At 40.4% G+C, this 17,242-nt stretch overlaps 1 protein-coding gene across 3 annotated transcripts in view; it reads left to right on the top strand.

The window, feature by feature from the left end:
* Positions 1-17,242, top strand: part of prkcab (protein kinase C, alpha, b) — a 120,630-nt gene that overhangs the window by 24,608 nt on the left and 78,780 nt on the right. For all 3 annotated transcript variants that reach the window (XM_085155873.1, XM_085155872.1, XM_085155874.1), the window contains exon 3: positions 11,425-11,507. In XM_085155873.1, coding sequence (XP_085011999.1) covers positions 11,425-11,507 — 83 coding nt within the window. The remainder of the gene's footprint in view (positions 1-11,424; positions 11,508-17,242) is intronic.

Below are 17,242 nucleotides of genomic sequence, written 5' to 3'. Positions count from 1 at the left end.
TGCCGCGGTTTCTGATCAGCGGGGAGATCTTTGATGTGCTTTCTAAAAACAGCTACTTGGAGCAAATCTTGAGGAGAGCAGGGCCTGTATTTAGAGCAGAGTGTAAATAAATTCCTATTTTGCTCCTCCAGGAATCATGATTTTTGAAGTTAAGAATAAAACTACAAGGGAGCTGCTATAGTTCAATTGTAGAGCAGGTGACCCATTTGCCAGGCGGTTGCACGGGCCTGACTTTGAGTCTACCCTGGACATATCATTCCCTGTTTTCCTGTCTATTATCCTATCAAAATAAAACATTTAAAGGAGTTAAACTTCTCAATATCCTCTGATAGAAACATTTATACCTGACTCTCACCCACAACATGCCTTTTGTTCTGTCTTCCTCCCCTCAGCTCAAACTGGTCCCAGCAGATGAGGTTTCTGGAGCTTTCTTCCTGTTAAAAGGGAGTTTTTCCTTCCCACTGTCACCAATGCTCTTTCTCATAAGAGGGTCATCTGATTGTTGGGGTTTTCTCTGTTTTCTCTGTATTATTCTAGATTCTTTAACTTGCATCTTGAGGCAACTGTTGTGATTTGGGGCTATATAAATAAAATTGAATATATTAGCTCCAACTTCTGGGATCTATTTAATATCCCTGTGCACACTAACTACTAAAAGCTAATTGTGAGCTTAAGTTAGCAGTTGAGTCAATTTTTCTTTCTTTTGCGCTTCCATGCAAAGAAATGTAGCACACTACAGTGTTGTCACTGTAGGGTAAGCCATGTTAAAGGTTATATCATAACAAGCAGGGCTACAGCAGCAAAATCCCCAAGGGTACATTTATCAAAGAAAGGCCAGATTACATGCTGGTACTTCAGTGCTGTTGAGGAACACTTAATATCATCATAAATGCATTTCACTGGTCTTGTACAAGAAATTTAAAAGCAACCCTGCTCACTACATTTATGTGAAGCATGCGAGAATCCGAGCCAGGTGAAGGTCATGAACGGAAATCAGTGCTGGTACATCTGTGCAGCAGGCGAACCAACCTGCTAAGCTGCCACGTTTTATCAGATGTAACAGCTGGCATTACAGCCCTGCAGCAGCCTTCCTGCCTGTAGCGTCAGATAACCTATAGTCAGTAGTAGCAACTGTTATATAATCATATTCAGTGAGTAAATGTGTTTACATCCTAAGTGGTGTTTATTTCTAGCACAGAACTAATCGAGGTGTTTTCTATGGAAAATTTCATTTGGGCACTTCTCACTTTTTTCTACTAGAGATAAAAAACAAAAACAAATTGAGTGAGAACTGAGGAGAAGCAGCTGAAATGAAGGGGGAAAGAAGTGCATTATTTGTGGTTCAGGTTGTTCTCAGCAAAAACCTTAGCCTTGGATTCGTTTGTCTTCAACAAATTAGTCTAGGACGTGCAGTGCCGTAGGAGCAGAAGATGTTCTCATGTTGATGTTTGGTATCAGAGTCTCCCCCGGCACCAGGCTTGGACTTGGCCATGACCTTTAGCTTTTGCTTCGTCGCATCTTCTGTGTGTAGGTTGAGCACGCAGAAGTCCTCTGGCAACTGACTGCATCATAGCATGAATGCAATACTCAGAAAGAAAGAAAGATTCTTTCTTTCTTAACTGTAGACGCTCGCACCTCTTATTAACAGTCATTCTACTGTGAGTTCTAACTTGGTCCTTTGGCTCTGTCAGCCACAGCTAACCAAGCTCATGACATTACTATTGCTGTGATATCTGATCCATATTCAGACAGAGGGTGCTCTAATGCAGACCCCTGCAGACAGTATGTCACTCGCTGGAAATGGGGTTGGGTTTAAATATATGTCCAAGCGTGTGTCTTTGTGAGTAATTGAGAAGACGAGAACGAGACAAAGTGGTGCCCGATGTGCGCGTACGTGCTGGTGTGTGTGTCCTGTGTGACTGAGATCAAGCGAGTTTAAGGGTGATTGTGTTAAGACGTCCCTGATATATGCTTCATTACTGTGCACATTCAAAATGTGTACAACCGAAAGAATGTAAAAATGCATCTGCGTACTTATTACCTATTCATTACATGTAAAACTTTTCTTAGTAAGCACTCATAAATCTACAGATACCAAATACTAGGAAAATCTGTTTATGTTTCATTTGTGAAATAAAAGTTTTAAATCACCAAATATTGACAGCTCTAATAAAATTCCACCGCAGGATTTGATTTGATTTGATTTGAATCATGGCAGTGTTTTTGCATGGGCCAATTATTTTTATTTATTTTATTTGGGGGGGCTTCTGGTGAGGCCAGTAAGTAAGTAAAGTAAGTAAAACTTTATTTATATAGCACCTTTCAAGATAAAAATCACAAAGTGCTTCACAGAAGCTAAAACCTAAAAATAAAATCAACCAAAAGCAAGTTTAAAAAGATGAGTTTTTAGCTGTTTTTTAAAAGCGACCACTGAGTCCACAGATCTCCAGCAAACATTCTGGCCATAAATTCCTGTATCCTGTACCTATTAGGATGGAAGCTTGTTTCCACCACTAAAAACCATTTTTTTGCCTTGTGTTATCGTCTCAAATTTTGACTATTGTTGGTTATTGTTTATATATTGTTGTTGGTTCTGGTGACAACCCTTCCATACCCTAGTCAGAGTTTATGAATGCTAATATGAGAGAAAAAAAAAATTTAAAACTAGAAAAACTAAAAAAAATCAACATCTGACAATAAACAATGGTTTCACGCTTGAATTTCAACAAATCTAGTTCCTCCAGTGCTTTATGTTTATCTGCATGCAGCTAAAGCTCATTCTAATGTTATTAATCAATACATATCAAATAATAAGCTGGCTGTGAATGCAAACAAGGAAGCTTCTGGTACCAAAGGTCTCATGGCTTTCCAATAGATTCTGCATATTCATGTGCAGATTTATTGAGATCAGTCTACACTGTACACTAAAGAACCAACTGCAATCCCAGAAGCTGTAATATTGCTCCTGGCTTGAACCACTAAGGAGATATATGGGGAAACACACGGAAGTGTATTATAACAGATGGAATTTCCTCGACACGTCTGGTCTGGTTGTTTAGTAGGTTTATTTTAAAAGAGGGGAATGTGTGAAACACAGACCACAACATGCAAAACATGAAAAGAAGCTCGTACCTGGGGACACCATCACTGCTCTGTGTGTCTACTCTATTACCTATCCAGACATGCATACCTAAAGACAGATCCCAGAAGGCAGGGGGCCAAGATGATAAATGCCATCAACTGTCATCCTGCAGTGCAGTGTGGATGGAAACTAGGAGAGGCCACCGAGTACTAAGATGCAATCTGACAAGGCCAGCATCACCTTGAACTCCATTTGAATTTCTCCAACCAGTCCAATGTCCTTAAACCATGTTCAAGGATACTATCGCACCACTACTGTGCTGAACCTCGGCTAAGGTTTTTCTTTCCTGTTTTCTGCAACTTCCCACTAACGAGCAGCAATTTCTTATGTGCACATTTATAAACAATTGCATTTGCATGCATGCATATTCAAATAGCAGGATGTTGTGGTGACAGTAATAATTGGTAGGTACAAACAGACTTCTGGGGAAGTTTTTTGCAAATTTTTGACAGGAGAAAGATTATAATGCTGTTTTCTGTCCTCATCAAATCTTATCTTTCACTATCTTCTAATTCCTGCTCTATTATTTCTCCCATTCCGCTCTCATCTTCTGTTTTCTTTTTCCTTCAGTGGTCTTTGTGAATAGCTCTATTGTTGCTTTCAAGGTTACACGCTCATGTAAACTCTCTGTTTGCGCCCTTATTGTTGCATCTCTGCCTTTTATGTGCCCATACCATGCATAATTGAATGTATGCACGGAAATCAAATATCCAGGCCTTTGTTGTAGCTTCAGCTCCGTTCATTTCCCCCCTCTCCATGTAGATGCTGCTTGCCGGTATATTGCACATGTACTTCATTTCTTAGTGGCAGTGTCAAAAACAGAGATGTATATACTGACACAATTTAGTCGGCAACAGTGTTCTCACAGTTATAACTCTGAACAAGTCTATTACTTGGGGCACATTTTTACCAAATGGGTAATGGGTAATGGGTAATTTAAATTCTCAAATGACTTTATCAGCTCACCTCATAATTATATAAACAACTATTTGATCCCCTGGCGAGTTTGCTCCCTCAAGCTTCGAGTTGATCAAACTTAGTAATCAAGAAACTGAAAGGATTTAGAAAGTTTCTGGAAAGAGTAGTGGACCAAAATCCTTCATGAGATGAGTTCAAACCTGGTGACCAACTACAGGAAAAATCTTACCGCTGTTCTTGCCATCAAGGTTTCTTCCACAAAGTACTAGGTGATGTTTTCCTTACTTACAAATTCAGCAGGAGATCAATTATTTCCCCAACTGTATACAGTATGAGGCCTCAGTCACATAGTCCTAGAGACCAGTCTGCGACTCTGTGGCAACTGGAGTGGGCTGGGCTCGGAGTACCAGCTGGTCTTCAAAATAACCATTGAGTGGTTGTGAAACTTGAAAATTTGAGAATGTATAAAAGCTCCACCTTTTAAAATGTGTTGGTTGTAGTAATAAGGCACAACTTTAACACTTTTTCCAAGTTTCACCATTTGATGGTTAGTTAACATGTCTTGCGGAAACCATGCAAATCCCCTAGAGACTAAAACAATTGCCAACAAGCAAAAAATTGGGACCCTTTAATGGTCAAAACCTCTAGAACACATGTCCAACTTTGTTTATGCCTCTATGGATTCTGTCTGGAAATGTGATTTCATCTGGTCACATTTTCGCACGATCTGGTGCTGAGCAAAACGTTAGAGATTTCTATATTTTCCAAAAGGTTGCTCAGTCAAGTGGTAGAGCCAGACTGCTCAAAACCTCTAACAAGCCTCTTTACATCCAAATGAACTCATGCATGTTCAAGTGTAAAAGCCAAGGGTTAGTGCAAGTAATCAGGATGGTAAAGCGACTGATGGATATAGTTTCTCCCTGACCTTTGAACTGCATCAAAATTTGACGAGAACTTGACACAGGCTAGAAGTTCGTCTGTCTGCCGGATGCATTGTGTTGGCTCGTTTGTACATGGTTATATTTCAGCTTTTTCCATATCTGTCATTGAGTACTTGCGCAGGCTTGTGGCAGCAATAGCTTTTCATTCATCATTCTCAGTTTCTCACACACATGCCGGCCTCAGATACGTTGATGCGGCTGGATGTCTGTATCAGCGCGTGCCACTTACAGCGTCCACCGGACAGGTGAAAGAGAAGTGCAGGGGAAATGTCTTTCCTCACATTTTCACCACGTCGCAGTTCACTACACGCTGTTCCAGCCCTGGCTAGAACCAACCCTAAAAATAACTAAGAGAGGACAAGAAACCTCTCTTTTCCTCTCCGCTCCTTTTCTCTGACATTTGTCTTGCATCAAATGACAGAAGATCTGCTGCAGAACGAGCACAGTCGAGATCAGGGTGGAGGGGACAAAAAGGAGCATTTTACACAGTCATGTGCCTGCTTGGGAAGAAACCTGTCTTTGTGTTTATTTAAAAGATACTGCATTATGGGAGGCTGCGAGCAATTCCCAGACAGGGCTAGGTGAAGAAGCTGTCACCCAGCATCACCTCGATAATATTTTATAGATAATATTTTATAGCGAAAACGATGAGCTGTTGTTTGAGCAGCATTTCTAACTGGAAGCATCCATCTCTACAGTCACGAGAACCCCTGTGGATTTGTTTCCACCTTCTCTGCCTGTTCATCCATCGTGTCACACACTTCCTCCTTTTCCTCCTGCGGATCTCAGATCAAAGCTTCTTTTCTCTTTGTGATCAGATGCACTCTGGGGGACCTGGATTGATTGAATGTGTCTGGAGGGTATTGAGTTGGTTCTGTGCTGCCCGTGTCCTGCGCGCTTTCTCTCCCATATCTCCACTGCAAGCTTTTCTTCTGGGCAGGAGCACATCATAATTCTATTAACGGTGGCTCGGTAGATTATCAATTTTACCAGATTAGCCAGAGCTAAATACACACTTGAAAGGATCAGAGGAGAAGGGGTATGGATGTAATGTATGTGTGAAACCATGCCACCTATAGAGACAGGCACTGGGATGATGCATATAAACATGTGCTTTCCACCTTCTGCACACACTCACGCTTGCGAGAACGCTTTTATGTTGTGTAAGCTGCTTTATAATGCCAAAGTCCCTTATCTCTGTGCTTATGTAATTAGGCTGGTAAAACAAAGCCCATAGTAATTAATCATAATATCCCTGACGATACAGAATGTTACTGTCACCTCTGCTCCCGCTGCTTTACATAGCTCTCCCCGCGAGAATGAAACCATTTGGAGACAACTGCTCTTCTCACTACCGAGTTTGTCAGTCACATCCCTCTGAGTCACCAGAAAGATTAATTCTAGTGCGTTTTAGTTCTGCTCCAGCACTTTATAACAAAACTCCTTTAACACAAGAGAAATAGAGAAAATGATTTTCTGTTACTTCAGTTCATAAGATACTGTGCAAAAGTTTTGAGCTACGCATCATTTCTTTATATTTTCTTAGGGAAATGTGAAATGGGTTCAGTGATGCATAAGCATAAATGGAAGAATATAAGGCAAAGAAATTCAAAACAAACAGTTTAACAGTTCTAATGAGATTGAAAGTCAGTATTTGGTCATCTTTTTAACAAAGCTTCAATAATGTTAACGTCTGGGCTCTGGGGAGGCCTGTCCATGACTAAACGTGATCCATTATGTGCTTTTTCTAGCCATGTGTGCTTTTACTGCATTGGCAGGGTGTTTGGGATCATTTTCCTGCTGAGAAATGAAGCCAATCAGAAGCGTTTCAGATAGTATTACATGGTAGATCAGAATGTGCTTATATTTAATAATTCCATCAGTTTTGACAGAACCACCATGTTTTACAGGTGGGTGTAAACTCATTGTTTCACTCCACTCTGGATTTCATCACTCCAGAAAACCTGTTGCCACTGACTTTGAGACCAGTTCTTGTGTAATTTGGCACACTTCGGCTTTTTTCTCTGTTTACCTTCCTTAACACTGGCTTTTTGACAGCTAACCATCCACTAAAACAATTTATGAGATATGCTAAGTTTATGCAATAGTGGTTCATTACTTGAGTTAGGTGTTTTTCCTTTTTGCTTTAGAGCTCTTGTTTTAGTTGGGTGTTATGTGGCTTGACAAAAAAACAAAACAAAACAGTTCTTTATAAAATGGTCAGATACAAGAACTGGAAGCAAAATGGGTGGAAAAAGCAGTTATTGTTTAAAGACAAAAGCTTTAAAAGACCTTCCGAAAAGCTGGAGAACAATTTCTCAGGACCACTTAAAATTTATAATAAAGCCTGGCTCCTTGGAAGAAAATTTAATGAAGTAAGGGTTGACTCAAGACTTTTGCATAGCACTGTATAGATGGAAATTACTGAGTGCATGTAACTTCCCATAAGCTCCCAGAGAGCTTCAGTGTTTCAGCTGCGGCAGCATGCAGTGTTGGCTTCTACTTTTTTAAGACAGCTTTTAGATTTATGTGTGTATCATTCTGTGTGCATGCACATTAAAGTCAATGCCAAGGATTATAGTCGCAGAGAAGCACGGTCTCTGACTTGTGTAAGTGTGGTTAAGCTTTCCTGACACGTGCACACTCTCCTGGACTCAGGCGCACAAGGTCCAAAGCTAGATTTATCCCTTCCACTATATTCAGCTTAGGTGCCCTCCTTCACCTCTGAACTGGGATCAGTGTCAAGTTGGTCAGCTCAGCTTGCCGGCAGACATTCAAACGGTCAGGGATCAGCACTAAACAGAAACAGTAATGGGCATGTGGATGTGTAGCCGAGGGTGTGAGGAGTGCTGATGGACGGGCAGAGAGAGAGAACTACAGACGTCATTACACGCGTGATTCACATATTGTTAGTAGGCTGCAGGGAGAAAAAGAAAAACCTGATGATTGCACTCAGAATTAATCCTGCTGAGTAAAACTGTGTGTTAGAGAAAATGAAAATATACGCAGCAGATTTTATGTGCTTTGTGCTTTTCCTTTGCATCTAAGCAAATGTTTTCTTAATTTGAATGACGGCTGAGTGGGCAGGATGTGGGATGGGAGGACTGAAAGTTTGACTTTTGGGCAAGTTGGAGGTGGATATGAAGTGGGTATGAATGCCCTGAGGTCAGCACCAAAACAATTACTAATATAATCAGCATGCACCGATAGGAGAAAAATGAAATAATAAAATGTTGAAACGCTCTTTCAAGAAGTCTAATGTGAATTCAACACTGGTGTTTTTCAGTTGCTTTGAAGAAAAAAGGGACCTTGATCTCACCTTTTAGAAGTTAAAAGTAAAAAAGATTTAAGGTGGTTGGCTTGGCAAATTTGCATTTAAATGATCATGCTATCTGTTGTGTGAGCCCTGCCATATCAAGGAAACATGTAGGCCATTTTTGGAAATGAATGTCCTCCAGCTAAACTGTCATCTAAAATTCAGAATAAGACGTGAAATAATATCTGACACACTGATACAGATCTAGCAAATTCATTTTTACATATTCTTAAAGACTCGATCAAAATAGCTACGTCTTTGGTGAACAGTAGATGGATCAACTCGGGCGGGGCTGAGATAGGTTTTGGTCGCCCGACTGGAGATATCGCTAGCTCCGGGACGTCGGGCTAGCGATTTTGCGAGCCCTGAACTGAAGGTCCAGATGCATCTCTTTTCCCTATTTCTTAAGAATATGATTTCAGACACCGTTCATCTGTAGTGTTTTTTTAGCCTTCTTCTTTCGTCTTCTTTTGTCTTCCAGTTACCTCAAATCTTTTAAGGACACACTGCACACCTTGCTGAAATATGTCAAATTTTTGACTAATAGCTCTTTAGGAATCACCAAAAACAAATTATGTGTCTTTCCAACAGGCTGCTAATAACACACTGACTAAAGCATCAATTTAAAACTGGTTCTTTGCTAAGTTGTCTGCTGTATGTAGACTTAACACTGGTTCATACCTTGACTTGTTTTTTTATGATATAAACAAATGCAGGATGGCTAAAGACTAGCATTGTAACTTGGCAAGTGAGGGACACTGATAAAGTATATGGGTTCATCACACAGACACAGATACCTGTTACTACTGTAAGTACTTGTAACATACAAACAAAATGCAAAAAATGTAACTCCTAAAAACTATTGCTTGTAGACTTGTAGAATGTTTAATAGAACACCTAAGATTCTTAGGTATTAACACGATGAATAAAGTTAAAAAGTCCAGTTCAGCGAATCGGCTTAGTGAGGTCATGTCAAGCTAATCACTGGTGACTAAATTCTCCAATCACAAACATCTGTCATGGCCATTGAAATGTATGGCTTTACCTCTCAGAATTATTGAAATGAGTATGTTGCATAAGCAATCATTTTTGCTGTAAAATTGGGTTTTCAGTATAGGAGTCTATGGGGATTGACTTGCTTTTGGAGTCGGTCTCGAGTGTACATTTGAGGAAGTGCAGTTTTTTGGTGCCTCCCCATTGGCCTAAGGTTTCAGCCCTTGAAGTTGTTTCTTTGGCAATTCTAATGATTTAATATGTATTTAGCATGCTAGCATTGGATACTGTCATTAATAGACATATTTAGCAGCATATCATACTTATGTGATTAATATGTTTTTATTTAGTGGTGTACAGAATTCCAAGTACATTATAGTAATAAGGTGACAGCGTGGTGATAGCATGTATCCTGAAGAAGCTGAACTACCTCTGCAACCTAAAGGGGCTGATGGTAGCGTCTAATGCTAGCAGGGGTGACTAGGCTACTAGCAAAAGGCAAAGCTACAGAAAAATCAGTCAGGACTAACAGAAAGAGAGCTATGGTCTGTGAAAACCACCTATTAAACAATTACTTTTTGGAGGTTCTCCACTCTGCCTAATGTAACTTTTAATTTATACGAAAGAAGGTGAAACTGATTCACAAAGGTTTCTGCTTCCTAACTGGACATAATGATATCCCTGATATTATTTCACTGACTTTGTGTTTGTGTTTATTGTGTGATAATCAAGTGCACCCTTAATATAGTTTTGGAAATTCTTTTTCACAACAGTTTTTAACCCAGTTAACTACATCAGTGAATCCCATCTCAGTCATAGCATTTTATGTGTGCGATGACAGACCAAAGATTCATATAGCAATATTGCAAGCATGGACAGACCTGATTTCATAAATCCCCACTGTTTGCATTTACACCTGTACTGAGTGCCTGGTTTGGCTGTTGTGTACTGTACATTATGAAAATGACAAATGGCACAGATGACAGCTTCAGAGCAGGGATAAATCACCGTGGGCTACTATTTTTGCTGAGCTTTGTATGCCATCCCCTCCCTCTCTGCTTCATTTTGTGTTTATTACTCAAAGAGATGAATTCATACTGTACATTGACACCAGCTCGGCACTAACCACATGCAAGAACGCAAAAGAACACAAAAAGAAATCGCAGTTGATTATTAGTTTAGGATTAGGGCTACGCTAAAGCGTTATGTTGAAGACGCTCACAGTTATGCTAATGATCTCTAAATGAATATCTATTTGAAAAGTATCTAATTAGCCCAGCAGAATGATACAACTGCGTTTCAGTCAAAACCCCTGCTGTTTCTTGGACGGCAGCAAACTAATTTCTCTTGTTTAACCAATGCTTGTCAGATTGTCTGGCAACTGCGTGGCTTTGCTGGCAGAATTACAGACAAAACCACACATATATGATAGTGGGAGAGCGCAGTAGTGCACATGAGCAAGCAGGCAGCTTGACAATGAGCAAAGCAGACAGATTGTGTGAGAATGGATGAAGAAGAAAGAATGAAGAATTTTAAACAATGCAAGAGAAAAATACTGTTGGGTACAGAGAGTGAGAGACGGAGAGGGAGTCAGCTCGCACGCCAGCTGTCACAGATGTCCACATTTTTGCTCCCCCCCCCTCCAGATCAGCGGCAGAGTCCAAATGTAAATGCCACTATCGCTGACTTGATAGCAGCGTCAGATGTCATGTCAGCCGTGTCACGCTGAGTGACACTTTGGTATAGGCGGATCCCATTTCAGTGGGAGACAATGATACAATTGGTATCAACCCCAACAGCTTGTAAAGAGCCGAGAGCTGCAGAAACATTTTTTGAGTGGGTGTGAGTGTGGGTGTACACATGCATTTCAGTCTGTTTGTCTGCTTGCATTTGTTTGTGACAATGGACAAGTACATTCCTCTTTGTGTCTCCTTCTATCTCTTAACTGTTTGTCTGAAACTTGGATTGACAGTACTTTTTTGTGAATGCAAATGTTTTTTTAAAGAAGCAGATTGGTCGAATGGCCTTCATAAACTTGAAAGACAAAACAGCTCACAATATTGTGCCATAAGTTGTTCCTGTAAAACTCTCTGCTCTTTCTTCTTTTCTCTCAGTGTGCTGTTTTGTGGTCCACAAACGGTGCCATGAGTTTGTCAGCTTCTCGTGTCCCGGAGCCGACAAGGGTCCCGATACAGATGTAAGTGAATACTTTGCATGACTCCAGGTTTTTCTATGCATACACCTGAGTGCATCTATCTGCACTCCCAGTCAAATAATATATATAGCATATGTAGTAAGTTCTATGATGTGTCACAGCTCAGTGTGATTCTGTGTGTAAACACTGAAGTAGGAATTAATTACAGGATTTATCCACTATATTTAGGGTCTCCACAGAAAGTGTATTGAAGAGAGTCCACAAGAGTAAAGCATGAAAATACATGATGAGTAACTTAGCCCAGCATAAATTAACATTTCCTTCTATAATGATGTGTTCACAAAATATCTGCTGAAATAGCGATGGGTGATATAACCTTTACCACAATATTTTTGTTAGTTTTTCTGTGGGATTATATAACTGCAAAAAATGAACAAATTAAAAGCAATATTAAATCTAACCCTGATTCAATCGTTTCTCACTCTATTTACAACCAAACATCTTCAGAAAACAGCAATAAGGAAAAAATGCTGTAGGCCTAATGTAGGTAAATTAGTATATACAATGTGGTTCTGTCTCATAGTTTTTTAAATGATCAACATTTACCTGTCTGTAGCGTAACTGTTAGGGTGTATTTGATGTAGGATTTCATGGATTTATTGGATGTGATGATGAAGCTGTCAGATATAAAAAGATAATAAAACCTCTCTCATGTGTTTTAAAATCTTTACAGACTGCATTCACTTTTAGACAACATTATGTCAAAAATATCGTACTAGTACATGCCAATGTGATAAAATTGTCAAGTTTGTGCCTGTGCTTGCTTTTGGCTGATAAACTTGACCATATTGAGAAAAGTATCAAAAACAGAGGTGGTGGATGTTGCTAGTTTGCTGCAAATGGGTCATTTTAGCTTGTTGCTAGGTAGTTGCTAGGGACACATATAATTGAACTTTTATGGATATAAATGAGATTTTATTGTTTTGAAAAAAAGATATTATAGATGCCTTAAGGCCAAAACCAGGTCATTTTGGCCTATTACTCGGTGGTTGCCAGGCAACGCTGTGACATCCTTATATGGCAGGCATAATTCAGTTTTTGTGGATATAAATTAGATGGTACTGTATGAAACAAAAATCATCCGATGTTTTTGCAAGGTGTTATACGTGCGTAAATGCTAAAAGCAGCTCATTTTATACCGTTGCTAGGCAACATGATGTGTCGCAATGTAGATAAGAACCTTCAGGTGCCTGAGATGTACCTGCCAAATTTGGATGCTCAGCTCCTGACGGTTTGGGAGGAGTTCACGGACGAATAGACAGACAGAAAGATTTCTTGTATTGTAAGATCACTATATTGATTTTACAATAGTGACTATATTGAGTCATTCATCTATTTGTAGTATAAAACATGCGAGGCACTTTTTGTTTGTTTTTTGCATCTACACATCAGGTGTGATAACATTATCCCTCATTGGTCATCTTTTATTCCTCAAACTGCATGTGACGCTGTCTGGTTCAGGGTGGTGTTGGAACAAAGTTCCCTCGGGGTACAGCATCCCTGTCAGGGGCGCACGTGCGACTCTGCTGTAACAGTTGAACCTCAGCCTCCCCTTTCCGCCAGCCATGATGCGATCTGTCCTTGGTTAGATAAGAGGTGGGGGTCAAGTACGGCCACACCGCCCGCTGCAAGAAAAACACTGTAAACTCCCCATCCTGTCAAACCAGCTCTTCATCTCCAGCTCTTCATCTTCTTTAAGTGGGCAAACATAATACTCCAATTGGGCAGGCTGGTGTTCTCACATTTCAGCTTCACCAGACTGAAAGAACTGCTAATGAATGCTCCCTCACAAAGCCGATTAGAAGACTAGGCGCACTCTCACACTAATATTCTCTCACAAACTGTAATCAAAAGCTTTGTTTTTAATGACTGCATTGTCTCAAATGCTTGATTAACTACTGCGACAATACTCTGTGATCAGCATCTCCTCTCGAAGACTTCCGTGTTTTCTTCATTAAATAACATCAAACGCCATTAAAGTGGTTTAAGAAAACATGAACCCAGTACAGTTTGGTGAAAGCGGTTACATCCCAGGCAATCAAGAGAGAAAGAGCAATTCTTTAATGCCATGTGTTGATCAATTTTTTATCAAAGCGGTTACTCTTTGTTGGCTTCTCTTCATCTCGGTTTCGACTACTAACAGTCATTACTCATTTCTCCCACCTTCTGAGGCCCATTGCTCATTTTCTCTAACACTCCTGGGCTGTTTCCTTGTTATTCATCCATGTATCTCCTCGACTCTGCTCTGTCTTCATGCCTAACTATTCCTCTCTATCTTTCTGTGCTTCTCTGTTATCTCTCCCTCCCTTTCTCTCGCTCTTGCTAACATGTACACCTACATCGCTAGCTTGAAGTGCTCATTGTGAGTTTTGCCATGTTGTTAGTGCCCATTATCCACCGGCTAGCTTTGGCAAACGGTGAATAGGGTATGAACCTCTTTGAATTTCAGTGATGATACAGGACTTACTCGCCGACAGCGCTTTAAAAACCTGCAGAGCACTTAATTTTATTTAATTCCATCAGTTTTTGACACTTTCCTAAATCAGAACAATATCCATGCATAATAGTAATAAACTAAAGACCAAGCGGCCAGTTGGTTGGTGGCTTCAGCAAGCGCAGGAAAAAAAAAATCTCACACCTTCTCCCTAATGAGTATATATGATCTTACCATCATGCACTAATGCATTAAGAAGTATCTGTGTTTAATAGTGACAATGACTCACTAGCACCTGTTAATCCCTCCCTCTCACCATCACTCCACACACTCCCCCATCTCTGCACCTCAGCTTCTGATTCAGCATGTGTGGTGTCAAGGCTCTCTGAGTCTGGCTTCAGGCTTGGAAACACACACACACACACACACACACACACACACACACACACACACACACACACACACACACACACACACACACACACACACACTCACTCACTGTCACTTTCTCTCTTACTCTCACACACACACACATATACACCCTGAGTCCCTTTTGCACCGTGGGTTGAGAGTGACCCTTGCACCAGCCTCGGCGTGCGAATGGCGTCATCTGTCCAGCAGATGCTTTGATCCACTTGCAGATTGACTTGGAGAAGACGGAGAGATGTTCAGATTAGCATGTAAGTGAAAGGCGCCCTCTCTCTCTTTCCTCTTTCTGTTTTTCATTCAGCATACTGAGGCGTAGGCGGTAAATAGTTCTGTATTATCAGTCAAGGATCACTCTGAAACCTGTGAATGAAGGTGACTCATTCACGGAGAAACAATATGGATTTCACAACCAGATTACATTTTCACAATGGGCCCAGATCTTTGACCAGATCAAGTCTTTTTTGTGATTTCACTTGATTTCATTGACAGATGTGGTTGCTGTGTCTGAGGAGATTATTCTGTTTCTCTCCAACCAGCCTTCTGATATTTATTTTAAGAGTCAGCTCTGCCATCTTTTTTTTTTCTCAAGCTGTGCTTCACTTTAACTGTGCACAATAAAAGCCTTTTTAATCTTAGTATATATGACATATCCATCTTATCATCACCCCGTCAATGCAACCATCATCTTTTTCTCTTGGTGAGTTGTATTATCGTTCCCAGAGACTCAGTGGCAGCATGTAACATTATATTTTTTCACAACTGATTGGTTACATAACTTTACCTCTTTTTTTAAAAAAAAAACATTGAAGCTGTAAAATATTTAAATTTTTGAAGTTTGTTTTGCTGACTAACAATTAGAAGCATTTTTTTTTTCTGAAAATCTCCCACACTTATTCCGTTATCTAAAATGCTAGTTTTGTTCCAGTTGACTGACTGTTTGTTTCATCTATAATAAGGTCCATCTCCCAGCTCTGTAAATAAACTTGAGGTAATGTCTGCACAAACAGCTGGATCAAAACTGCCCAAAACACTCTTCTCCCATGCCGTTTCCTAATCTTCTGGGGAAAATCTGACATCATTATCCCGACCAGCTGGATGTTGTCCAGCTTGATGAAATGCAATGATTTATTGACGGATCACTGACTGGACTTACTGCAGTGCTACAGCTGGTAGCACCGTGAATGGTGAAAATTTTTGGTGGTGTAGTTGGCGGCTATATTCCAACTCAGTATCACATTAGGATGTGTAAGAGCCATTAATGTCTCTGCTGTCTACTGACTTTGATGTCATGTGAGAGTTAAATGTCTTTCTGTTTCCTGGCTCAAGCGAATGCTAAAGACAGATTTGCAGGAATGCAATGCGTTTGTGTCTGTTTGTGTCGGTTTTTACCTGCAGACAGCTTTGTAGTGTGTTGTCAACATGTTGTAGTGGTTTATTGTCACCAGGGGGCAGTGTCACAAACAACAAGTCTCTTGCTTCTGCAGTTGCTGGTCAAGTTTTTTTTTCACATTTCTCCCATTTTTTTTAAACTCCACTGTCATCCTTTTAATTCTCTAGACCACTTTTCAACCAATCAGCATTCCTCCTATGCATGATGTCATATACTTTGAGCTACATGCTGTTGGTTTTTATGGGAGGACTGCAAACAGGCACGTGTATGGCAGCATTGCAAATAAAGACCCTGCCTTGCTTGAAGCTTGCAGACTCTGACTGTGATGGGAATGTGCATGGACTGGTAAACTGGTTGTGACACTGAATGAATCTTAGCCAGCCACCAGCACTACAGAAGGCTGACTGGGGAGAACATTAAACAGTGGGGTAAAGCAAATCAATTAATTAATCTCATTCATCTCCACCAGTTCTGTATAGTGTACGTACACAGCTTTTTGGCCTAAAGTATGTTGCCACTGTGATGCATTCATGAGACTTTTACAATTCCCACACTCAGAAAGTATCTATGTAAACCAGTAAGGCCAACTTGTACCCTCTGCTCCCCATTACAGCAGCCATCAGTGCTCGGGCTTGTTGACATTCTGACTCTGCTGAAATCTACACTGTAAGTGAGAGCTATTAGCCACTGGCTCTGGTGAAAATGAGGATGTTGTTGAAGAGAGCGGAGAGAGAGAAAAGTAGTTGTAAGTATGAATTTGCTAGTGGGATCACCACAAGCTCGGTAGTTCTCAAGAAAGAAAAGTGCTTTGTGGATGAGCTAAAACGAGACATTGAGAGGGCTGTGTGTCAGTCAGAATACTTATGTGTGTGGGGGAGACTTGAGCTGATTAATCAACCCGCACACATGACTGTGTGGCACTGAAAGGACACTTAACTTTCTCTGCCTTGGTGTGTGTGAGTGTCTGCTTATTATGCCACAAGAGGTGGATGTAATATCACAAGCACCTGTAGGCAATTCAGCACAAGAAGCGTGTAGTAAATACTAACTGAGGAGTTCATCGTATTCAGTTTTTGTTGAGACTCTGCAAGTGAAGCATCCATTACTTTAAGTTCATTTAATGTGTTGAAAAGAAAGAAGAGGCATGAGGTGAAATTTAAACTGGAATCATAACCGTGAGTTTCTAATCTGTTTCATTTGATTCTTTTTAAGAGTTCAGTTTTCCCTTCGATCCGTTATTCATCTGGTCATGTTTCGGCTGTGTGGCAGGTGGAGGATGGAACATACAGTTCCATATATTAGCAGGACTCCAGAGGGAGAACGTAAACTCAAAAAGGCCACTTTTATTGCTATACTCTTAAACTTGAACATGCAAAAATACAATAACACAAGAAACTCAAAACCTCAGAGAGAGTACAGCGGTAACACGGACCACACAAGGTGAGAGGGAACACAGCACAGTAA

This window comes from Neolamprologus multifasciatus, chromosome 4 (assembly GCF_963576455.1).
Source record: "Neolamprologus multifasciatus chromosome 4, fNeoMul1.2, whole genome shotgun sequence".
NCBI lineage: Eukaryota > Metazoa > Chordata > Actinopteri > Cichliformes > Cichlidae > Neolamprologus > Neolamprologus multifasciatus.
Note: the sequence above shows the minus strand (reverse complement) of the source record. Positions and strands in the feature narration are given on the sequence as shown.